The following is a 26,323-nucleotide window of genomic DNA, read 5'->3' on the forward strand; positions in this document are numbered from 1 at the left end:
CTTTTATTTTAGTCCATGTTTGGTGGATGTGCTGCTTTCTAAATGCATTTTGCTGCTCATTACTTAGGGGTATAGTTTATTTGGTGTTATGAGGTCTTAGGAGGACTAGAAACCACTTAAATAAATAAATAAATAAATAGGTAGATCAGAGGTGGACAACTTGTGGCCCTCCAGGTGTTTTTGGCCTACAACTCCTGTCTCCTTTCACCATTGGCTATGCTATGCTATCTAGGGCTGATGGGAGATGTAGGCCAAAACATCTGGAAGGCCACATGTGGTACACATTTGAGGTAGACCACTATTATCTCTGAACTGGAAACGAGTCTGTCCAAAGTGGATCGGGGCCGAATTCGATACTCCGAATCAGCCCCCAAAGCAGGTTGGGGGATCTGTGCACAACCTAGTTAAAACCCTGCAGCAGGCCTGTCTTTAGAATTAAGGAGCTCTGTTAATAAACTACGTAGGGTGCAATCCTATGCATGTTTAGACAGAAAAAGGCTTATAACTCCTGTCTGGGGAATGCTGGGGGTTGTAGGCCTTTTTTTTCTGTTTAAATACGCATAGGATTACAACCCTAGTCTACCAGCATTGGTATAGAGACTAAATTCAACAGACTCCGCAGCATCTAGGCATTCATCTCTGGTATACAAATCCGCACAGTTGTGTATGTTGTGTTTCAGTAGAGTTTGTGCCAGAGTTAGAAATATTCCCAGTAGTCTGTGCTCTGTAGTCCGTTAAAAAGAAAAATATCTCCAAACATAAAAGAGAAGTTTTCTATATATTTAAAAAAAACCTGTGCAGTTTCAAAGCACTTAAAAAACACACACCATGAACTAATTAGCAATCCGCCCCTGCATGGAACAACTTGATGCTGAGAATATTATTCTTTGTAGAATAAAGTTCAATTTTGCATCTGGGATTAGTTCTTTAAAGATAAGCCTGCTTTATTCTTATGACAATTATAATTAGCTCTTAATAAGGGTTTATGGGGATTCTAGAAACTGAGAAAGGACTGTGTTAAGTTTTTTTGTGGAAAATAAAGTGTTCCGGTGTGAGGTCCTATTGTTACAAAGCCTCTTAAATATCGATTTAGAGACATCTATAAGTTTCTTTTATTTCCCCCCTACCATTGAACTCATAAGAGTGTAATATTTAGCATTATAATTGCAGCTTGGTTAATATTAAAGGGAAAGGATAATGGCTGTGTCCTCTTTTATGTATAACAATACAGGCTGTTTGATATGCATTTTGCATCTTAATTCTTTGTCATGTTTTTGATTAGAAAATATCCTTATAGGCATTTCAAAGACTTCTAGTTTCCAACCATTTTTGCTCGTCAATTTACTTTAAAAATAAAATAAAATCCTGACAAATTCTTTTAAACGGATTGAGAGCCCAGAGAGAGAGAGAGAGAGCACAGAGGACAAAACTAATTGAGAAGATTTAAAACCAGAGAAAATAGTTGTGCATACTGTAGCCTCCCCAATGCAGCATGGGTCATTTCTTCCACACCCTACCTGCCTCAGGCCATGTGTATATGGGCCTGTTCAGATGACACACTAAGCCATGGTTAGGCCGCTAACCCTTTTGCAGCAAATGGATAGTGAGTGTGTTAAAAAAGTGGTTATGTAGCCACCATGGCTAGGACCAGTTCACATGACATGCTAAGCCATAATGTTTAGCTCAAAATGCTTAACTACCATGGCTTAGCATGTCATCTCAATAGGATCATTATGTGTGTCGAGGAGGTAGAATGAGCCTTCTCAAGCAGTCAATTCAATCTCTGTTACAGTTATTTCCCTTCTCTCAATTTTCATACGTGCATACGTTTTCTTCTGATTTGGGGTACATTTTATAGAACGGCCAGGTGTCCTACTTTACAGAGGACTGTCCTCTGTTTGGGAAGGCTGGCAGAGGACAGTTCTTTATTAGAAGTTGTCCTCTATTTGATGCCCAGGGCAAATCTGGTTTACAATCAAATAATCAGAAGAAGGGAGAGCAGAGTCAAGACCTTGAAGTTGCCTATCAACAATTAGCACTTGGATAGCAGGATGAGCAGTTCCACAGGTCCACCTAATCAGTCCTCTCCACTATGGGGAGATTTATTGGGCCTGTTCAGATGACACGCTAAACCACTAATCCTTTTGCAGCAAACGTGAGTGTGTTTAAACCATGGTTGTGTACCTACCATGGTTTGGAATGGTTTACATGACACACTAAGACATAGTTCGCACAGCACACTATGGGCCTTGCTAGACGAGGCCTTAGCGTGCTGTGAGGCCTGGTTTCCCTGCTGTGCGTCCAGATGACGCACAGGGGAATCCGGGGTCAGGCCGCGCTGAAGCCTCTCCTAATGCGCCATAAGCGAAGTCGCTTATGGCGTGCCTTTTCCGCAGCCCCGGCCTCAGGCCGGGGCTGCGGAACATCTAGCAAGGTCCGTGGCTTTTTGCAGCTACTCGCTTACTCGCGAGTAGCCGGGAAAAGCCACGGACTGGGCACAGCGCTCATACAAGCGCTGTGCCCATCGGGCCGGGGGGGGGAAGGCTGGACCCGGCAGGAGAGGGGGGGTAGAAGGCCGGGCACTGGGATGGCATCGGGGAGAGGGAGAGCGGCACGGGCATGGCATCGGGGAGAGGGAGGGCGGGCACAGGCATGGCATCAGGGAGAGGGAGGGCGGGCACGGGCATGGCATCGGGGAGAGGGAGAGCAGCACGGGCATGGCATCGGGGAGAGAGAGGGCGGGCGGGGAAAGAGTGGCCAGGGAAGCATCAGGGATGGCAGGAGGGGGCTTAATTTTTTAAAAAAGGAACTTACCTTGTCCGGCGGCTTCGGGGCGCACGTGGCCCCTTTAACAAACAAGAAAAAATGGCCGACGCTGCAGGGCTTCCGTAGTCCCTGTGTGTCGTGCGTCTAGGAGGCGGGGTGGCGCGCGCTAGAGTTAGCGCGCCGTCACCCCGCCTCCCTGCCGGCTTATCCAGCATCGTCTAGCAAGGCCCTATGGCATAACGTTTAGCTCAAAATGCTTAACCACCATGACTTAGCATGTTGTCTGAACCAAAATGTTCATTGCATTTTGAAAAAAACACTGTATCATTGTTATTTGTAAATTTGCACCGTGGCATATCAATTTGCATGTGCAAAATGGTGTCCTTTTTGGGGGTGATACATTTCTTCTATTTTTGAGATGTGTACGTTTTAGAGATGGGATACCTAGCAATAAAGCCAAGGGATTTCTTTGTCAACCAAGAGAGAATTCGAAAGTACATTTCAAAGGGTGGCAGCATCAGGGTTGTGATGTTTGTGAGCAAGAGCAGCACAGCCACCCTCGGCACAACATTGGCTTTCCTTGTTGCTGTTCTAGAACAGAAACGGGTGAAAGGCAGAGCCAAGCAGTAAAGAAATGGATAAACCCATGCACCCAGAGGCAGAGCCAATGAGTTAAGGGGTAGAGCCCACAGAAAAATCTATGGGAAGGTGGAGTGCTTTCCCAAATTCAAGAGGTCCTCAGCTATCAAGCTATCGACCATACATAACCCAAAGTAGAGCGCAAGGGGTGTCACATTCTTCAGTTGTCTTCCTCGTTTGTCTTCAGTAATGACCATCCACAAATTGGCGCTGCTTTTCTGTCAATCCAGTTTCACCTGACAATACTAGGCTGGACTGGTTTTTGACTTTTAACGGGCTACCACACTTCAAAATTAGAATAGCTTTATGATTTAAGGTTGTCTTTTTCCTCCTGCAGGTTGACAAGTAAAATTGGAGTGGAGCAAACTAAAAGAAAAAAAAGATGAAGCTTCTGTTTCTAATAGTCTTCAGTTGCCTGTTTCCTCAAAGCCAAGGGAATCCATTTAGCAACGACAATGATGGACACCAAAGAACCTTTGAAGACATTATTGAGAAGGAAATAGCCGGCTATTCAGAGGTTGCCAAAAAGATCATCAACCTTGCTGTTTATGGCAAGGCCCAGAATAGATCCTATGAAAGACTCACACTTTTTGTGGACACCATTGGACCAAGATTGAGTGGTTCCAGAAATTTAGAGCTGGCGATACAGTATATGTACAAAGCCTTGAGGAAGGATGGGCTTGAAAATGTCCACTTGGAGCCAGTAAAAATACCCCACTGGGAAAGGGGAAAAGAATCAGCACTGATGGTGGAACCATACAACCATAGCATTGCTATGTTAGGACTCGGTGGCAGCATTGCAACTCCTCCAGAAGGTAAAGACTGCCTGACTTGTAGAGTTAATTATCCTAGTTGACTTTATAATTACTTTTGTTTGGTGTCTTTGTTTTTTTAATTTATCCAGTGGCTCATTTTTAAGGGCTGTGCTCATTCATTTAGTCTAGACACTGTTGTGCTCTTCCCAGCTCTCTGAGCAGCAAGATTTGGAAGGAGAGCACTGGAGGCTTGTGGGTGTTTATTTTATTTTATTTTATTGGGTAGCATTGGAGTTTATTTATAAATATACAAATTAAGAATAGACCTGGGTAGGCAGCTTGGTGCCCTCCAGATGTTTGGGACTAAAACGCCCCTCAGCCCCAACCAGCATGGCTAATAATTGGGGATTATGGGAGTTGCCATCCAAATCATCTAGAAGACACTGGTTTGCCTACCCCTGGCTTAAACACTCAAACACAGCCCTGAACACCATGATGTTGTTATTTTACAGAGCTCCCCCAATTTGGACTCTGTTTATCCTCCTCTCTGTCAGAATATTTCAATATTGTTCTCCACTCAATATTGCCTCCTCCCCGTCGCTCCTCCAAGTACTTGCTAGACTACAGTGTGTAGTAGTTGGAATGCCATGCTTGGCTTGTGAACAACAGGTTTGGTTGAGTTAAACTCCTACTAAGATGATGTTCTCTATTTGGTGTGGTAGTTACATTTCTGACTGAAGATGGTTACTTTTACTTTAAAAATGGTGGCACATGAGAAATACTTTCCCCACTTTGAACTGCACAGAGCATCATGGAAAATGTAATCTCAGAACGAAAAAAGCTAGGAAAGAAAACATTTTCCTGGCTCCTTAATGGCTCCTTTCCATCTCAGTGGAAACTTCTGGAGATAATAGTGCCAACTCCAACAAAACAATTTTCCTCTATGGAGAAATCCTTATGAAACTTTGTCTGAATGCAGAGTCCACATAGATTCTCTCTGGGAAGATTCATGAACAGAAGCAGACCTGAGTTAATCTCCTGCTCACAGATCTTACATGTAGAATCCATCTGGGCCTGACATTCTGATATAATATCCCAACGTTGTCTCAGCCAGGATTTCCAGGGCTGCAATCCGAAGCATATACCCCAGGAAATGTCCCATTGAATCAACTGAGATTTCTTCCTGAGCCAACCTGCTTAGGAGTGAGGAATATGGGGCTTTGGCCATGTGGAGGAAACCATACAAATATAGCAGCAGCATCCCTTCAAACTGATGTTGGTCACTAGTTTGTCAGATGGTATGGCCAATGTTAGTATTATTGAGAGGGGCAGGTCTAGCCCCTTGTGTTCCTACTCACCCCATTTATTTTTATTTATTTATTTATTCATTTCATTTCTATACCACCCAATAGCCGAAGCTCTCTGGGCAGTTCACAAAAATTAAAACCATGAAGAGCATAATAAAACAACCAACAATCTAAAAACACAAATACAAAATACAATATAAAAAGCACAACCAGGATAAAACCACACAGCAAAAATTGATATAGGTTAAAATATGAAATTAGAACAGTGGAGTTTAAATTTAAGTTAAATTAGGTGTTAAAATACTGAGAAAATAAAAAGGTCTTCAGCTGGCGACGAAAGGAAAACAATGTAGGCGCCAAGCGAACCTCTCTGGGGAGCTCGTTCCACAGCCGGGGTGCCACAGCAGACAAAGCCCTCCTCCTAGTTTACTATTTAACATATTGTCTAGTTTGGCCCTGAGGCAAGAAATCCCCCATGCAAATCTCGCCTCAGCCCAAAACTCTCTTGGACTCAATCCCTCTGTTGTCCATATGAGATAATAATACTAACCTTACAGGGTTGTTGTAGGCAACACCCCTTTCTCCCAAATCACCAATCATTTGCTGTTTTTCTAGCTTGTGTGCAGTTTTTTTTAATCCATTGTAAAAGGTTGGAATTCTTCTCTTAAGGTTTAGTATCCCTATTGTAGGGTAGGGTGACCATATGGAAAAGAGGACAGGGCTCCTGTATCTTTAACAGTTGTGTAGAAAAGGGAATTTCCGCAGGTGTCATTTGTATGCAGGCAGCAACTGGTGAAATTCCCTCTTCATCACAACAGTTAGAGCTGCAGGAGCCCCCCTCTTGACCAGATACAAAAGAGGGCAGGGCTCCTGCAGCTTTAACTGTGATGAAAAGGGAGTTTCACCAGGTGCTGCAGGCATGCAAATGACACCTGCTGAAATTCCATTTTCTATACAACTGTTGAAGATACAGGAGCCCTGTCCTCCTTTCCATATGGTCACCCTATTGTACCAAGTACTGAGTTAATGTCTGTGAAGGACTTTTGAGGGTTCAAAGCACTATCTAAATACAATTACAAACTATCATTATTTCTATTTTTACTTCAAGTGTTCTACCACAGGTTTCCTTCTGTGAAGGCAGATTGGCTCCTGATTAAATACTAGAAGAAAACAGTTGATTTTATGGCCAAAGATTAAGTAAAACAAACAGTAAATCTGAAATTACTCAGAATATGTAAAAAACTCAGTGCATTCAGATGAGCCACTAAACTCCCTTTTAAACAACAGAAAGGCATCCTTGATTGATTGGGCAACATACTTAAAAAAATTAATTATGTTAAAAAATAAGTCCAAATAAAAACTGCAGGGGAATCACCCCCATTTTTCTTTCTCACTGGAGGGAATGCTAAAAGGCTGCAACATACCTACTGCACCCATCTAAAACCAAAGGAAGTACACACACACAACCTAAAACCTAAGGCTGCAATCGTATATTCCAACAACCAAAAAGACATCATAATGGCTTTATACATGGACTTCACCAGATAGCCGACACCGAAATCAGATTGACTACATCCTTTGCAGCCAAATGTGGCGGACATCTATACAGACAGTAAAAACAAGACCTGGAGCTGACTGTTGTTCAGATCACGAACTTCTTATTGCACAATTTAGAATCAAACTAAAGAGAATAGGGAAGACCCACAGATCAGTTAGATATGAGCTCACTAATATTCCTAATGAATATGCAGTGGAAGTGAAGAACAGATTTAAGGGACTAGATTTAGTAGATAGGGTCCCGGAAGAACTATGGACAGAAGTTCGCAACATTGTCCAAGAGGTGGCAACAAAAAACATCCCAAAGAAAAAGAAAACCAAGAAGGCAAGATGGCTGTCTGCTGAGACACTGGAAGTAGCCCAAGGAAGAAGGAAAGCAAAAGGCAACAGTGATAGGGGGAGATATGCCCAATTAAATGCAAAATTCCAGAGGTTAGCCAGAAGAGATAAGGAATTATTTTTAAACAAGCAATGCGCGGAAGTGGAAGAAGACAATAGAATAGGAAGGACAAGAGACCTCTTCCAGAAAATTAGAAACATCGGAGGTAAATTCCAGGCAAAAATGGGTATGATCAAAAACAAAGATGGCAAGGACCTAACAGAAACAGAAGAGATCAAGAAAAGGTGGCAAGAATATACGGAAGATCTGTATAGGAAGGATAATAATATCGGGGATAGCTCAGACGGTGTGGTCAGTGAGTTAGAGCCAGACATCCTGAAGAGTGAGGTCGAATGGGCCTTAAGAAGCATTGCTAATAACAAGGCAGCAGGAGACGACGGTATCCCAGCTGAACTGTTTAAAATATTGCAAGATGATGCTGTCAAGGTGATGCATGCCATATGCCAGCAAATCTGGAAAACACAAGAATGGCCATCAGACTGGAAAAAATCAACTTATATCCCCATACCAAAAAAGGGAAACACTAAAGAATGTTCCAACTATCGTACAGTGGCACTTATTTCACATGCCAGCAAGGTAATGCTCAAGATCCTGCAAGGTAGACTCCAGCAATTCATGGAGCGAGAATTGCCAGATGTACAAGCTGGGTTTAGAAAAGGCAGAGGAACTAGAGACCAAATTGCCAATATCCGCTGGATAATGGAGAAAGCCAGGGAGTTCCAGAAAAACATCTATTTCTGTTTTATCGACTATTCTAAAGCCTTTGACTGTGTGGATCATAACAAACTGTGGCAAGTTCTTGGTGGTATGGGGATACCAAGTCATCTTGTCTGCCTCCTGAGGAATCTGTATAACGAACAAGTAGCAACGGTAAGAACAGACCACGGAACAACAGACTGGTTTAAGATTGGGAAAGGAGTACGGCAGGGTTGTATACTCTCACCTTATCTATTTAACTTGTATGCAGAACACATCATGCGACGTGCTGGGCTTGACGAATCCAAGGCTGGAGTTAAAATTGCAGGAAGAAACATTAACAACCTCAGATATGCAGATGACACCACTTTGATGGCTGAAAGCGAGGAGGAGCTGAGGAGCCTTATGACAAAGGTGAAAGAAGGAAGTGCAAAAGCCGGGTTGCAGTTAAACCTCAAAAAAACCAAGATTATGGCAACTAGCTTGATTGATAACTGGCAAATAGAGGGAGAAAACGTGGAGGCAGTGACAGACTTTGTATTTCTGGGCGCAAAGATTACTGCAGACGCTGACTGCAGCCAGGAAATCAGAAGACGTTTACTTCTTGGGAGGAGAGCAATGACAAATCTTGATAAAATAGTTAAGAGCAGAGACACCACACTGACAACAAAGGTCCGCATAGTTAAAGCAATGGTATTCCCCGTAGTAACCTACGGCTGCGAGAGCTGGACCATAAGGAAGGCTGAGCGAAGGAAGATAGATGCTTTTGAACTGTGGTGTTGGAGGAAAATTCTGAGAGTGCCGTGGACTGCAAGAAGATCAAACCAGTCCATACTCCAGGAAATAAAGCCAGACTGCTCACTTGAGGGAATGGTATTAAAGGCAAAACTGAAGTACTTTGGCCACATAATGAGAAGACAGGATACCCTGGAGAAGAGGCTGATGCTAGGAAAGTGGAAGGCAAAAGGAAGAGGGGCCAACCAAGGGCAAGATGGATGGATGAGATTCTGGAGGTGACAGACTTGACCTTGGGGAAGCTGGGGGTGGCGACAGCCGAAAGAAAGCTCTGGCGTGGGCTGGTCCATGAAGTCACGAAGAGTCGTAAACGACTGAACAAATAAACAACAACAACAAGAGTTAGTCCCATTCAACTCCATGGGACATGTGTCTGAGTAGACATGCAAAGGATTGCACTGTAAATGTTTTAAAATCATACATAAATAATACAGATTTATTTAATGAATTGAGCGTTCAAGATAAAATCCAACATAGATCCTACTTTGAATAGACTCATGGAAATGAATAAGACATGTTAAATCCCCTTAATTTCAGTGGGACTTAACTATGGTTTTTAGCCTATAAAGTCATTTGATTCGTTGACTAAGATTTCTTTAATTGAGTGGCAGCCTGACTATTCCACCCCCACTCCCTGGCCGCTATTTTATGAATTTCCTTCTTGAGTTTTTGTGTACTTTGTGTTTAGGATACACATTTTCTAGCCTTAGGGAACTCAGCATAGCATTTGAAGATTTACTTTGGGGGATTTTTAGGGCTTGCGCAGGCAGTGAAAGGGAGCCAGCATCTTGAGACCAGCTCGTAGGAGGCGTCTTTCATTAATGCAGCAAGGAACTGTCAAGAATACCTACTGTTCTTTCTCTCCTTGATGAGCAATCATGAGCGTATGTTATTATGTTTTTATCGCTTGATGCGGTGTATAAATGGAGCACTGGGATGAATTACCTGGTGCCAATTCTGCTCATCTGTTACCGAAGCTGATATGACATGTAGATTGCAGTGCCAGCCTGCAGAGACCTTGATTTTTCTAGTGGAAAATGAAAATTTTCAGAACCGTGGCTTCATTTCCACTGGCATAATTCCAGCCTTGCGGATGATCCTGTCACTGAGACATTTCTTAGGTATATGGGTGAAACTCTTCTTCATTAGGAGCGGCTGGAGTCTATCAGTTCACTCTCTTTACATGCCAACAGTAACAGCAGTAGATTTTGCACTCAGTACTCAAATCTGGCAGGTTGGACACTTGGCAAAAAAAATAAAAATGTTGGGAGTCAGGGCAAGCCAGCCAATTATACTTTTTTTTCCCTTTTCTTATCTTTCTGGAATCAAAATCCAACGTCCTTTTGCCCATAACCCCTCTTGATTCTTGTTCTCCCAGAAGCTAGATGTAGGCAGGGGGAAAAAATCTTATATCACCAAAAAAGAAGAAATGCATCTCCCCCTCACCACCAAAAAAACACCAAAAAACAAAGGATAAAAAAGGACATTGATTTGCACAAATTTTACAAGTGCTAATTTGTATCTGTAGATGCAGATTTAGAAATGGAGTACATCTCACCATAGTGGGGAAGACTGTGACCTGTGTACTTGCTCAGTCTGCTCCCCATCTGGGTCCTAACTATTGATGGACAACTTCAAAGCCTCTAGTCTCTCTTCATATGGTTCTTTCTCTATAAACTTGACTTGGACTGGACAGTCTTTCAAATAGAGGACCCCGCCAAGTAGAGGACTTTTTGCTGTAAAGTAGGACACATAACAACCCTACCAACATTATTATTTCATTCTTGTCTGGATTGGGTTTCAGTCATCTTGATCATATGCAGTGCCTCATCATGCACTCTCCCTCCTGGTAAAAATGTAACTCAGCAGGATCAGGATCTGATAATGGCTCTGGATTTGCTGCTTCTTTGTTATTTACACAGTCTTGAACCAGATCAAGTTGAGCAGAGGAAATACGAAGGAGATGATGAACAACCACCCATGAAAGCCCTCTACAGAAGCCTTCCTGGACCTGGTGCTCTCTAGATGTGCTGAACATCAACTCCTATCATCCCTAGCCAGCATGATGGTTTGGGCTGATGGGAGTTGTGGTCCTAGAGATCATCTGGAGATCATCACACCGGACAATTGAGCTGGTCCCACTGATGATCCTGATAATAGTTAGTGATTTTATCTGCATCCTGCCCTTTGTCCAAGGATCTCAGGTTGGCACATGTGATCCTCCCCTGATATTGTCACAGCAACCCTGGTCACCATTGGTAAGGTTTGTGACTGAGAAGGGTTGGGCCCAATGGGTAAAATCCAATGTAAGTCCTTCTTAGAGTATTATTATTTATTTATTTTATTAAAAGATTTGTAGTATTCATATTATCACTAGGATCTGATACGATTATCTGTACGATCACTAGGTGGCGTACAGATAAAATCAGAACAATATAAACATAAATAATTTACACAGCTAAAAATGTATTAAATTGTTAACCAAACCAGTAGAATTTTTTAAAAAATAGCAAAACAATTAAAAACACTTAAAACTATGTGTAACCTTGGAGAATTAGCCCTCAAAGGCTTCAATAAAAAGCCGTGTTTTAACTTGGCACCGAAATGAAGCCAGTGTTGGTACCAGTTGGGCCTCCAAGGGGAGAGGATTCCACAAGCAGGGTGCCACAACAGAGAAAGCCCTCTCCCATGTCCCACCATAATGTATGTCTCGTGTTAGTAGGATGCAGAGGAGGGCTCTTCCAACAGATCTCAAATTTTGGTCAGGCATGCATAGGGAGAGGCGCTCCCTCAAGTACCGATGTCCGAAGCCTTTTGGGGCTTTATAAGTCATTGCCAACACCTTGAATTCTGACCGGAAGCATGTAGGCAGCCAATGCAATTCTTTTAATACCGAGTAGATCCATTGAAATGAATGGGACTTGTTCATCATGATTTGTTAGCCATTCATTTCAATGGGTACACTGTAGGTAGGATTCATGTTGAATTGTGCCCTAGGTCTCCTTGATCCAATGAAACTGTTGCCCCGTTCAGGCATTTTGTTCCTGGGTACATTCAATGCACGAGGAGGGGGAGTGTGCTAGCCCTGCCTCATTCATCACTGTTTTAGTCATCTTCTACACAGGGAGGGTGATTTTCTGGAGGGGACAGCCTTCTCTGTCCGTGGAAGTTCTCCATGCGATTTTCCAGGGTTCCAAATTGCTGGAATGCATCCATGGATACAGGAGGTTCTGCCCTTCAGAAAGTCATTCTCCACATGTTGAGGGCAACGAAAATGGTGACAGAGGGGGAGTTGAGCTACACAGCTCCCCCTCCTCATGCATTTACTGTAGACCGAAGTGAAACACCTGAATAAGTCGACTGTCTCTAACCACACCGGGAACTACTTAGCATTTGTGTAACATGTGAAAAGGTTTCCTAAGCATATACTGCCTTGTTGTAAACCAGTGGTGGGGAGCCTCTTTCCTTATTGGAAGGAAGGAGTTACTCATATAATGTTGAGGGCTAGCTGCTTTCAGAAATCTATCTTTCATGCTTCACCTTGAAAACAAGGGGTGATGGATTATGGACAAAGGGGAGTGTGTGTGTGTGTGTGTGTGTAGATAGATAGATAGATAGATAGATAGATAGATAGATATAGATTCAGCATATGAAACGGATTACAAGCATCCAGATTAGACTGAAATTGTATTTAACAGTGGTACACTGAAGAACTATAGGAAGAGTCCAGTTCTCTTTCATTATTTCTGGAATAAACCAAGTTTGGGTTGGGAAGGGTGGCTGGCATTTGTTTCTTTAGCTTCCACTCGTGTGTTTAATGGCTTCTAGGTAAAATACATAGTGGTGGGATTCCAGGCAGCCATTATGGTGTCTGTGTTTAGCAACAGAGCCTTTCTTTCGTTACTGAACAGTTTCCACTTTCCTCTGTAACCAAACTGCAAGGTAGGATCTTGAATTGAGCACTGTGGTCCTCTTGTAAAAGATTTTGTAAAACAAAACAAAACATGAAATGCGATGTTCCCAAATGAATGTTCTGTGAAAATATACATGGGGTGAGGGTGGTGGTAGGTTACCACTGTTACCTATAAACACTAGTTTGTTCTCTCAGGCAAAGCTGCTGGTAGGTAGAGAGGAAGGCCTGGTTCAGACAACACGCTAAACCATGCTGCTTAACCACAAAATTCTCTTAACCCATTTTGTGGTTAAGCAGCATGGTTTAGGGTGTTGTCTGAACCAGGCTGAAATGTCTATCCTTTTGTTCTAACCTGCTTTTGTTGTACATTGTACATGTACATTGATGGTGCTATATAAATAAATAAATAAATAAATAAATAATAATAATTGAGTTTATTTCTGCTGGAAATTCAGAAACTGGACGTCTCCTTTTTTAAAAAAAGGGAGAAGCAAAACCTAGTGGAAGGAGTTCCTTCAGCCTCGCCACTGATTCTGTATGTTTATAAATCACTTTCACCATTGACCCGTGGGTAAAATAAATCATGTATAGAAAATAGATTGGATTCATTTCAAATGAGCCTCCTGAAAGAGAAACTTGCTGGTAGATTGTCCCTTTCATAATAATGCTTCATGTGATTCAGCAGCCAAGGAAAATGTTTGAAAATGTGTGCTGTACGTGCATTCTGAAATGGAAAGAATGGTAGCCTTTGAACCCAACGGGGGACATCACATCATCATCTCTTCCTGTTCTAGCATTTTATTAGTGAACTCTGGCTGATTGCAAGCATGATGAAGGCACATGTGTTAATTTGAGGTTGTGGATGTGTTACTGCGCAGAGAACTGCTCTTCCCTAAAGGGGGTCTACCTATGGCCCACTGGTCAGCTTCCCCATCGCCAGTGCTGTAGACTGGCCATCCTAGCAGAACAGAGCAAAACAGCTTTTCGACTTCTGGGGGGTGGGAGGACTGCTTTCCTAGGTCAGAGGCAGTCAGTACGTCTCATATTGCCCAATATTGGAGAAAAGGCAGGATATAATAATAATAATAATAATAATAATAATAATAATAATAATAATAATAATAAATAATGCCTGTCCTGCAGGTTCCAGACCTAGCTAGCATCATACATATCTATACAGCGCTCTAACATAGGGGCAGATGAGGCAGCCAGTAAGTTTAGAAGTGCAGGTACTCATCGCAACAGTCCCCATAGCCAAGGCCCCAAAGAGAGTCCAAAAATGCAGGCAGAGGTGTCAATCCATATCAACAAACCAGTTTTAGCAGTTTTATCTCCGCCAGGAGGACGTCTTTTCTAAAGTTAATGGGTCTTAATTGCACATTCAAGACCAAAACCGAGTATGAACAAACTGGAAAGCATCCACTAGAAATCCACATAAAGAGAACACGTCTAGGGATGCTGGAAAAATTGCTTCATTCTTAAGAAAGCCCAATGCATTTTGGCCCAAATTTTCTTTGGGGCCTTTAAAATAGCCTTCAGAGAACTCCAGAAGATATGTCTCATTCATTCAGTGTCTGGCAGGTGAGCTGTTTTCCTCTCTGCTGTGATGAACAGTCTGCCACACTCTCTTTGTGTCATTCAAGATCAAGCCACCCCCAAAATGCTTTGCATTACGACAGGAAACAATAAATTGTTGCTGGGAAAATTCATTTCCTCCCAGCTACTGTGAAAATTGCAGCTAAGCTCAAAGGGAATAAGGAGTTCTGAGGGGGGTGGGGGGTGGGTGGCAGATGACATCAGTGCCCCTGGTAATCAAAAAGTGACACTGCTGTCTCCCTGGGGGCCCTGGCTCCACGGCTCCACAGGAGGCAGCAGCCTCAGACCATAAGTTTGGGCGCCATTATGGGCAGACAGAACAGACTTGTAATTGCATCCCCAACCTACCAGGGAATTCTCTTATCCAAGGGGGATCTGTACGATGCCTCTTTGCTTGCTAATCCCTCAACATCCTGCAGTATCACTTCTGTGAGTCAAAATCTATAGAACTGCCTGGCTTTCCAACCAGGAAAAAATGCAGCACTGTTGTTAGGTGGCAGGAATGGGAAACAAACCGAGCGTCCAGAAAACCACAGAAACCTTTTCCCCCTCCCCTTACAACTCTGTGCAGCTTTGAAAGCTGCGCTGGTGTGGTTCATTTAATGAGACAGGATCTTCGTTTAATATGAACTGCCATTACTTTCCTTCCCCTTTAACGTTGTCATGGCGGCCATTTGGCATTTAACCTGCACTGGGATCTGCCCAGAGCTACGGCCATTTTATTAACCCAAACTGAGATTCCCCACTGACAGACAAGAAAAAACAATGGTGATATCGGAGCAATTGGAAAAGCCGCGTTAAGTCGGCACTTAGAAAAAACGCAGTCCCGCCAGGAAAACCCTGATGGGGCTGCAAGTTGGCGGCTGTGTCATTCAACCAACGGGGTGCAACTGCACAGTCACTATGGGGAATATAGGGCATATACACAAGGCCCAAGCCTTGGTCAAATGAACAGGAATTGTGCAATTGTACAGTCTCAATTAGTGGAAGGGAGGAATGTCATTTGGATTTTTCACCGCAGGCACTGAAATGTCTCGGGTAAGGCCTACATCCATAACTCTGTTGATTTTTCATTTCCAGGCATCACAGCTGAAGTCCTAGTGGTGTCTTCCTTTGATGAACTGCATAAAAAAGCTCAGGAAGCCCACGGAAAGATCATTGTTTACAACCAGCGTTACATCAATTACGGTGAAACTGTGCTGTACAGAAGTCGAGGAGCAGTAGAAGCTGCTAAAGTGGGAGCAAAAGCATCTCTTATCAAGTCTATTGCTCCATTTTCTATTAATAGGTAAGGGGTTGTTGTTTAGCGTGGATCACACTTCACTTCACCTTTGGCTTAGTGTTTCAGCCTGCTCTGGAAGTATGGATGCTCCCTCTAATAAACAGGAGGTGGTTTTGCTGGAACCATTTGCTGTATATTATATTATTTTGTTGTTGTTGTTCAAGTGCGGAGCTGACATCCGGAGCTGCTTTCTCGCTGGAACCTTGGTAATTATCTGGGAAATTCCTGATTATATGACAAGTCTGTAGAATGACAGGTTGTTGTTTTTTCTCTACCTTGCATTTAACACTAATGGTGAGACATGCATGTTTAAAATTTTTGTTTCTTTAAAATAATCAGCGTCGCCAGCATGGGGAGTGGAAAAATAGCCCTTTTCCAAAAAAAAAAAATCTGTATATAGAGTGAAGATACATTGTGGGGTGGGCGGGGAAGGCTCTCCCATTCTAAATGGGCCTGTTCAGATGATACACTAAGCCAGCTGCAATGCTGAAGAGGAAAAGCAACTTGCCACTGGGCTCCTGTTGGGGTGTGGGCGCTTAGCAGTTGCCCCAACATTCCTGTCCTGGACCCTGTCCCTCTCCAGAGTTAAAGCAGAGGGCATTGCTTGTAACAGGCATTGTGACGTGAACCTTTTCCTCTCCAGCTGATGAGTTTACAGAGTAGCTTACTTTGTAGGCACTCCAGGAAGGGAGTTGCTGTGGCAACTTACCCTCTTCCTAACATGATGCAGAAAGTTTTCACCTTTGAACGTGGATTGGGGACATTACATTCTGAGTCCCCACATATCCCACTCTGCATAAGGGTGGGCCTGGAGATCACAATATAATGACCCTGACTCACACTATGGTAGGGAAAGGGCATCAATTGCCCAGGGAAGTCCATTTTCAGAGGTGACACCATGGCAAATGTAAGATGTGTTGGAGCCTGCTCACTGTGACAGCAAAGGAATTACATGCAGAAGTGGAACAGTTGCTTATTTTCACCCCTTAATATATGAAAATTGAATCATGGCATTTCAGAAATGAGTTCCATCTAACATTTATGATATGCAAGTGGATTGTAAAATAGTAGAAAACTAGTGAGGTTCCTTCAGACAGTCTGTCTGCAGTTTTGGCTATTAAAACTGGCTTAGCTTCAGTCTCCTGGTCCTGATTTCTGACAACCAGAAAGACCAGAATATTATTTTTGCAAGGAAAGCTTAGACTTTGCTAAAAATCTATGCCCCCCCCCAAAAAAAAAGTGCTGCAGGAGTGTGCTATTTTAAAAAACCACCTCAGCCACATCTCTAAAGTGCTTGCATCACCAAGCATCCCTGAAATGGATGTTCACTACATCCCTCAAGTGAATGGCTGGGGAATGAATTTAAGTAAGTTTGAAGGTGTGATTTGGAAAGGAGGCACTAAGTAATAAAAGTCACCGTTCCCAGCCTGATCTTGTGTCACCAGTTTTTCGTATTGTACATACGGATGGGCGAGAAATCGGTTGGCTTTGCATTTTAGTGCAAACCTACTTAATTTGCACTTCCTGAACCAAAACGTGATCAGGAACACAGTTTGCCAGTGAAATCTGTACGTTTCTGAAGTTTAAGATGCAGTTTTTGGGGGTGGGTTGTGGAAGGTCACAAAAAACGTGAACACTTCAAAATGCACACCAAAATACAATGTATTTCAGAGGAAATGCACACAAAACCCGCTTTATTCATTGGAAGATTTCTTTAACATGCATATTTTACAAATGTGTGCACAAAAATGCACGCGTATGTTTTAACATAAATTGGATCTGCAGGGTCCTCATTCTCCTCTGCACCAGAACTACGGAGGTGATGAGGGAAGCAGCTAATGGGACTGAAAATTTAGGGGGAAGAATCTTTGTGCTAGTTTCTTTATCTCACATGTTCCGAATCTCACAATCAATTCTGAACTTAATTGCGAAGTCCAAGTAATTGAGTTTGTGTATTTGTTGTTTCAACCATGATGGTCATATCAACTTTTCAAATGCAAACACCAACAATACAGATAAGCATACAAAAACTCTGTAATACAAAGGATTAGAAATAAAAAAAAATACTAGCAAATTCAAAATACCTCAATCCAGGCTTGCTACAAAGGTGAGCACACAATCAGATAAATTTCGACCAACAAGCTGTCTAATTAGGAAATCCAGTGACAACACTAGAACCCTCAGATCAAAAACATCCTTTAGTTTAAGAAACAGAGAAGATTCCTGCAAAATGTATTAGTGTACTAAAAAGCAAGGAAATTTTAAGTTCAGTCGCTTGCCTTAATGTCTGCATCATTTAAGCAGTAAAGACATTCTATAATACCTGCTTACAACTTTGGCTACACGTACCCACACAGAAATTACCTAAGGTATCTTAATGCTTCATTTCAATCTTTTATAGAATAGTTCGTATTTAGCAATCTTAGATCAAATTTTAGAAAGTTGCCTTTTGCATCCATTCGGATATAAGCTAATGTCTGAAATTCATTGGCATGGCTTTGGATGTCATATAGCGACTTTTAAACGCTCCTGCTATGACACATATGCAGGATTGTTATTATTTTTACTTAAGTGCACTCATACTCTGAAAAAGCCATTTTTTCCATTCCACACAGTCTGGAAAAACTGCACATTTTAGGAACCAGATTAAAAAGAGAGTCAGGAGTTTGCAAATAAAGGACGTGGATTGGGACTGAATTTTCCAGAGCTTGCTGCTCAAGTGTTAGTGGGTACTGGTAGTGGTTTTTATTTCAATTTAAAGAATGGAGAGATGAAATGGATGGCAAGTACCCATTTGTTTTGAAGGCATGGTGTCTGTAATGTTGGATGAAAAGTTTATTCTGCTGTTGCTACCAAGAAAACATCTTAATATGAAAGAAGTGAGTGTGTTACTTTTCTGCCTTTGGTACATTTTTTTAAAATGTCATATGGATGACACATGGGCCTGCTGCCACTCCACAGTGACAAAGCTGTGTCTGCAAGTGACAAGAGGCAATGTCCTAGCCAGCATAGATTTTCTGCCTTCAACGCCTCCTCTTTACCACCTGTTGTGTCTTTCCTTGTCTGCCCTACTGACAAACGGCACTGAGTAAGCTCAGCTGGACACAGACCCTTTTGTCAGCCAGCATCAGGAGGCATTGTCAGCTCACGTTGCATTGCTTTTTGAACCATTTTATTTTGGACAGATTGATTGGAAGTGCTGATTCCATCTGACTACTTCATTGGATGTATAGAACATCCAGAGACCTGCTGGGCCACAGGAAGAAAAAGTTAAGAATAGGTTTCTAAATAATGATGTCTGTGGAGTCTAAAACATGTGTGTCTCCAGAATAACACCACACCTATACACTGAATCCCACTCATTTTCTTAGCCTTTTCACTTTCAGTGCTTCCAGATGGACGGCTACAATGTTAGTCTAACTTCAGTCCTCTTCATTTCAGTGGGTCTAAGAACATAAGAAAAGCCATGCTGGATCAGATCAAGGGACAAGTCTATGCTTTAACTTCGGGTGGACAGAATCTCTGGATTCCACTCAGCTGGGGGTGGAGGGTTTTTTTGGGGGGGGGGGCGGTTTGGAGAGAGGAATGACTTCTTTCCCCACTGCCACAATTGTGAAGTGAATTGTGGGAACCAGAGAGGAGCAGGAGATTTCCCCAATCTTTTGCTGCATTTCAGAGTCTTAGCAGGATGCCAGGAATGAGACCAGTATTTTGGTTGGCAAGTAAAAATAGCAAGGCCAGTTAAAATTTGATGACTTCTGTACATATATATAGTATTTCCTCACACCCTCTGTGCCATATTAGTTTAGTCCCCATTCTGATAATCACAGAACCATAGAATTACAGAATAGTAGAGTTGGAAGGGGCCTATCAGGCCATTAAGTCTAACTCCCTGCTCAATGCAGGAATCCACCTTAAAGCATCCCTGACAGATGGCTGTCCATCTGCCTCTTGAATGCTTCTAGTGTGAGAGAGCCCACAACCTCCCTAGGTAAATGGTTCCATTGTTGTACTGCTCTAACAGGAAGTTTTTCCTGATGTCCAGCTGGAATCTGGCTTCCTGTAACTTGAGCCCATTATTCTGTCCTGCACTCTGGGATGATCAAGAAGAGTTCCTGGCCCTCCTCTGTGTGAGTGTGATCTTGTCTCCCCTCAGTCTTCTCTTCTCAAGGCTAAACATGCCCAGATCTTTCAGTCTCTCCTCATAGGGCTTTGTTTCCAGACCCCTGATCACACTCGTTGCCCTCCTCTGAACCCACTCTAGCCTGTCTGCATCCTTCTTGAAGTGTGATGTCCAGAATTGGATGCAGTACTTAAGATGAGGCCTAATCAGTGCCAAATAGGGGGGAGGATTTGATCTGAAATCCAAATTCTAGGAACATTCCTTATTTATTTATTTATTATTTATTTATTTATTACATTTCTATACCACCCAATAGCCGGAGCTCTCTGGGCGGTTCACAAAAATTAAAACCATTCAAAGTATAAAACAACAATATAAAGCCATAATATAAAAAGCTCAACCAGATAAAAACAGCAGCAATGCAAAATTACAAATTTAAAACCATGTTATTTAAAATTTATAGATTGTTAAAATGTTGGGAGAATAAAAAGGTCTTCACCTGGCGTCTAAAAGCATATAATGTAGGTGCCAAGCGACATTCCTTGTCGCTCAGTCCCCATTAAGCAATTACCTTTGGCTATACAAAAGCCCAAAGAGATGGTAACCCCTTCTTTTTGTACAATGGCATTACCTTGAGCCCAGTTGAATTTCCTGCAGCTTCATGTGGTTTCTAAGAAATTGTATTCTTTATTAACACTATTCATAAGTAGCCCTTGGATGTTTCTAGAATTAGACATTCTAATTAATTCATCTTTAGAATGAGAGAATGCTTTACATATCGAGCTGGGCTTCTTGTTTGGGCCGAAAATCAGTTGCATTCATCAAACATTGAAGTTGAATACCTTGAAACCCTCAAGGGGCATTCAGCTTTAGCGCTTAACAGGCACAGTGCTAGCCTAACCTCCGCAGGGCCAGACCAAGACATTTTGATGCCTGAGATGAAGGACAAGATGGTGTCCCTTCCCCATCCCATATACAGTAGCCAGCTGGACTGGCAGTTGAAATGTAATTTGACGCTTGTGATGGGATAGTGGAGGAGGAGACTCGTCAACTTGACAGTCTTTTAGCATTCAGGAAAGCTATCAAGACTGATCTCTTCTGTCAGGCTTATCCAGTGGGATTTTAGGATGTTTTTAATATGCTTTTAGGATGATTTTAACAGTGTATACTATGTTTTTAAACAGTATTTTATGTATTTTATGCTTGCTGTTGTTCCTCACCTCGATCCAATCGGAGAGGCGGGTAAGAAATATATTATTATTATTATTATTATTATTATTATTATTATTATTTCCTCCATCACAGCTGAGGCAGCAGGCTAGTTTAGGGGGGCAAAGACAGGTTGGGTGGCATACCTCAAATAGAAGGAAACAGCTTGGGAGTTCAGGAGGAAGCCACTGCTGCTCCCCAGCGCCTGGCGCCTGAGGTGACCACTCTGCCTAATGGTACAGCTGACTCTGCTCCTTTGCCTATTACCCCTTTCCCTTCCCTAAGGACAATCAAGGCTTACCGTGGGGAAGGAGGAAGTGGGTAACAGGCAATGGAGGGATCCAGTGACAATGGGACCACCAAGACAGGAGCTCTTCCGCCATTTGCAACAGGAGAAGAAAAGTTAGAAGGAAAGAAAGAAGCTGTGCTGCTACTACCGTATTTCTTCGATTCTAAGACGCAGTTTTTTCCCTAAATAAACAGCTCTAAAAATGGAGTGTGTCTTAGAATCGATGGTGTCTTAGAATCGAAGCAATATGGTAGATGCAAAAAGACTCTATCCTATTAAAAAAGGGTCTGAAACATCCATTCTCTCTAGCTTTATTGCTTTTAGAAAGCTGAGCAAGCAGGGCTTTTTAAAATTGCTTTGCAGGCTGATTGGGGCATACAGTGCGCCCCGTGCAGCTCCGGTCCTCGTCAGCCGCGCCGGGAAGACACACGGCTCCAAGAGTCAGGAGGCTCACCCCCCCAAGCACCGGGTCCCCCCCCCAGCTGCCGCGCTGGGAAGCACGCGTCCCGCCTGGAACTCCTCACACCCGTGGAAAAACCTGTGCCCAGAGGCTAAAGAAGTGCTGCTCCACCGAAGCTGCTCTCACGCGGCAGCTCCAGCTCCAGTCGTCTCTCTCCTCCTCGTGCAGGCAGGCCTCCAAAAGAGGAAGTTCCTGCAGCAGCCGCGAGCCATGCGAGCAAAGAGGAGCTGGGAGGGTAAGCGCCTGGTTTTTTGCTTACCCCTAAGCCCCTCCCAGCCCAGTGGCACCAAAACCCAGCGCTTTCTAAGATATTTCTAAGAAATTTCTAAGAAATTCTACTCATAAAAGATATTCTAAGGAATTTATTTTTTCTTAGAATCAAAGCTTTTTTTTTCTGTTGGTGGCACTGAAATTAGTGTGCGCCTTAGAATCGATGGCGTCTTACAATCGAAGAAATACGGTATTGCTGATGGTGACCCCTGTCACAAAGCCATTCATCCCCCCCCAAGAATGTTTAGTGAAATGCCCCATTTTGGGTGGTGGTAGATTTTGCTCCGCTCGCCGTAATTTGAGGCAAAAAAAATCATCCTTGTCTTTAAGCATGACATCAAGGCAAAGATCTCCAAACTTTCCTCAAGTGCTGACTGTTCAGAGGATGCCTTCAGTCCGGTATAGATGGATCATCTGTTGGAATCCACATGTTATTCTCACACTTACTTGTTGGAGCCAAATCTTGGTCCCACTGAAGTAAAAGGAATTTTGCCATTTACTTTGAAGAGGCTCCCGCATGGCCCTACTAAAGAGTTGCTACGGTCTATAAGAAACTATGGTGGGTTTTGTTTTTTTTTGGTTTTTTTTAATCTCCCATTAAGCAAGCCACATTTTCTCCCAGGAGCAACTTTTTGGCACCAATTTGTTAACATTTCAGACTCCGAAATGATGCCATCTTGGGCCAAGAGTAACAGAATCTTGGCAAAAATAAACTTTAAAAAAGAACCACTGACATAAACATCAATAAACAGAATTTCAGATATTTAGCCTCCTAGAGAAAGCATGGTATTGATTTGATTTGCCCATTTTGAAGACTGTTTAAAAACTTTTAAGTTGGAAATACTTAGAATAAATTGGGAAGACTCAAAAATAATGTATTAAAGTGCAATCCTATGCATGTCTGAGTTCAATGGAACTTACTTCAGAGTGTCTGTGTAAAAGGACTGCTTTTTATCTTTTGGTAATGAAACTGGATTTAAAAAAAGTAGAATGGAAAGATCATACGAATGTTGGACATTTGATCTATTTATTTATTGAAAACATTTGTATCCTGCCCTATATCACTAGGATCTCAGGGCGGCGTACAGATAAAATCATTCAATATAAAACAATAAATAGATAGCAAGGGCAATGCATTAGCTTAATCAACTTTCCCCAGACTAGTGCCTTCCATTTTTACTACAACTCCCATCATCCTTAACCTTTCTGTCTGGGATAGATGGGAGTTGTAGTCCAACACATTTGCAGGGGGGATACCAGGTTGGGGAAAATGGGCTTAGATAGAGAACATTGAGGGTATCCATGAATCAGTTTAATAATTCAGGAAGGGTTAATAGGTTCTTCTGTGGTCAACCCCAAAATCCAAACCACAGTGTAGCACAACAGCATTTAACAACATATGCTAAGTTTGTTTGTTTTTTAATGGACTCCAGAATTGTTGTTTAAAATGGATGCTGTTTTATACTGTTTTTATATTCTTGATGGTTTTAAATTTTGTATACTTTTTAATGTCCACTGTTTTTTAATTTTTGTAAACTGCCCAGAGAGCTTCAACTATAGGGCGGTATATAAATTTAATAAATAAATAAAATAAATAAACTGGAAACAGGTGCAGGTTCCCCACCACCCTGTCAGCTGACTGGTAGCTCAGAAGGAAAGGACACTGCAAAAGGAAACAGGAGAGGAGAGGAAGAGGGGAGAGTGTTTGAGTCCACAGGAAATACAGCTTCCTCAGGACAGAACAGACCTTTTGGATTCTAGTTGTCAACAAACTTGTAGATGGGGAAAGGCAGAAGGAAGAGATTCTACACCGCCTTCTCCAAGAGTTGGTCACACAGCCTCAGGGTTGGTTCTAGTCTTGAGCATCATTTTCTTGGTGGAAAGTCAGGGTACAAATTGAATATATAAATAAATAATCTCCCAGTAGCTGTACTGTTCTTCGTGCATGAGGGGACTTACATGTATTGGGGATTTGGGACCCACAGGGCTTTTCTTACTGCAAACGCCTTACTTACCCTTGGAAAGAACACTGCTCATTCAGTAATGGAGGGGACACCATTTCCCAGAAATGGAGGCAGTGGAGATGAAACTGAGGATGCTGGTGGTTAGAGTCCTGAGAACTATAGGGAGTCCTATATTGCAAAATCTGGAGAAAAATGGAAGGATAACAGTATTCCAATCCATGTATTAGTCCAGGAAGTGCTAGTCAGATCAATTAGCTAAACAATATAAACCAAACGACATTTTCGGGCATTCTTATTTCCACATAAAACTATTCTAGGAGTGACTCACTAGAATTATCCCATGTCTGAAAAATATAGCGTGAAGTTGTCTGCATTCAGATGACCAAGTTGGGTCCATTGCTAATTAGCTCAAGCTTCCCTGAAATGTACAGTTTGAAACTTAATCATGCATGCAGATTTGTTTAGATTTGTAATAATTAATGAAGAGGTAAATAAAACTGAATATAGCAAATCCAGAACGAGACATCAATGCTGTCACTTGCTTCAGCAACTGCCATCTGTTACAATGTACCATTTGTCATTCAAGCTGTTGTTCCACTGAATCATAGTTTTCCCAGGGTATTTAAATTTAACCAAGAGTTTACTGTATAGCCGACACCTGTTGGAAAGAATGAAAAAAAAAATCCTAAGCCTAAACCTCAAGTGAAAGAAAAAATCAATTTATCCTCCAGCCCTTTCCCCTGAATATCGGCCGTTCTTGGTATTAATACAAGCTCTTTACAACTCAAGAGGAATTGTAAGGGATATGCAGACAAATGTTGGAAACATCAATTTTTGGAGTAAATTATGAAAGAACTAGCAAATGGACCTGGAATAGTCCTTAGTTTGATATAGTGTAGTCTTCAAGCAAGCTTACAAAGCTGTCAGAGTTGGACACATGATCCCTGCCTGGTCCGAGTGAAGCCATTACCCCAGGCACTCCTTAGGCATGGTCCCTGCCATGGTGCATCCGTACATCTCCTTGAATGTGGTATGTCCACACTATTCCCCTGCCTCACAGTAGAAGGAGGGGCAGGCTTATAACTCTGTCATTTGGCCTACTAATCTCTCTGGCTTCAAGCTATATGGCAGGGTCCCAGAACCTAATCTGGCCAATGGGGCATCCCATTCCAGCCTGTGCCACCCACTGGGATTCTTCCAGGGGTGTGGCTTAGGCCCCAAGCTGCGCCCCCTGGAGGAAATCTCTCAGAGGACAGCTCCCCTGCTATCTCTGATCTGAGACTGGAGATAAACAGGACAGATCACCCTGCTGGCGTGTGTTCGCAGCGCAACCCCCAGTATTATTTCCACTCTGAGATCGAAGATTAAATGGCAGCGGAGATGAGAGAGACGGCAGGACTCACCCATGTCCCAGCACTCGGGCTGTCCCGTAGGCTTGCTGCAGCAGCGGGAGTGCCAGGCAGTGTGGGCTTTTTCTGCTTTCAGTATGAAGAAAAGCAAAACAGAAAACAGAGGTGTGATGTCAAATTGAGGGGCCCATGGGGTGTGGAGTGGGGTGCAATATGGCCCCCGCTCCCAAACAATTCTGCACCCCCCTTGAATGGACTTCAAAGCTTAAGAAATATTTTTGTAAGCTGCATTGAGAGCCTTCTTGACTAAAGGGTGGGATAAAACTGTTAAAATAAATAAATAAAGCTGGTTGTGGAAGTCTGTCCCTAGTGACTGAAGACACACTGCTAGCTTAAACCACATGGACACATTAAAATGAATTACAATTAATTAATGCATTTTAAAAGCAAAACAAGGCAAGGGTTCACTGTCTTGGCACTATGGTGCTGATGGGCAGATAGAAAGATGGATGGACAAACACACATCCTTTTTTTATTTCTTGAGATTAATCCAATATCGCTGACTTTCACAAATTATCTTTGTCCAATATTTGTGGACTTTGCAGATGAGATACAGCCCCATCTGTTGCATACATTTGCAAAAAGAAAAAAAGTAGCTGTCTGTATTTTTCTTGTTGCTTCTTGAAAAGATAGGTGCAAACCATCCAGGAGAGCATGAAATAGGGAAGCAAGCAAATATCAAACTGGAGAGCAAAATCCCAGACATGTTAAGCATCCCATGTCTTAATCCAGCCTCTTGTGATTATTGAAAATTTTGGGTGTGGGTGATATCAGATCCACGTCCAGAGACATATATAAAATATGCAGGGCGCTACAGCTGAAATTTAGCTCATTTTGGATAGTGAACAAGTGACTCTTCATGGTTGGTACACCTGTCCCTGAGCCCCTGCCAA

The 26,323-nt window shown here is 42.5% G+C and overlaps 1 protein-coding gene across 1 annotated transcript in view; it reads left to right on the forward strand.

Moving 5' to 3' along the window:
* The window catches only part of CPQ (carboxypeptidase Q), a 216,888-nt gene that overhangs the window by 19,982 nt on the left and 170,583 nt on the right, over positions 1 to 26,323 (forward strand). Inside the window, exons 2-3 of the mRNA XM_063130980.1 lie at positions 3,743 to 4,220; positions 15,505 to 15,712. Of these exons, the coding sequence (XP_062987050.1) occupies positions 3,788 to 4,220; positions 15,505 to 15,712 (641 nt within the window). The 5' untranslated portion in view covers positions 3,743 to 3,787. The remainder of the gene's footprint in view (positions 1 to 3,742; positions 4,221 to 15,504; positions 15,713 to 26,323) is intronic.

Source organism: Elgaria multicarinata, chromosome 7 (assembly GCF_023053635.1).
Source record: "Elgaria multicarinata webbii isolate HBS135686 ecotype San Diego chromosome 7, rElgMul1.1.pri, whole genome shotgun sequence".
In the NCBI taxonomy this organism is placed as follows: domain Eukaryota; kingdom Metazoa; phylum Chordata; class Lepidosauria; order Squamata; family Anguidae; genus Elgaria; species Elgaria multicarinata.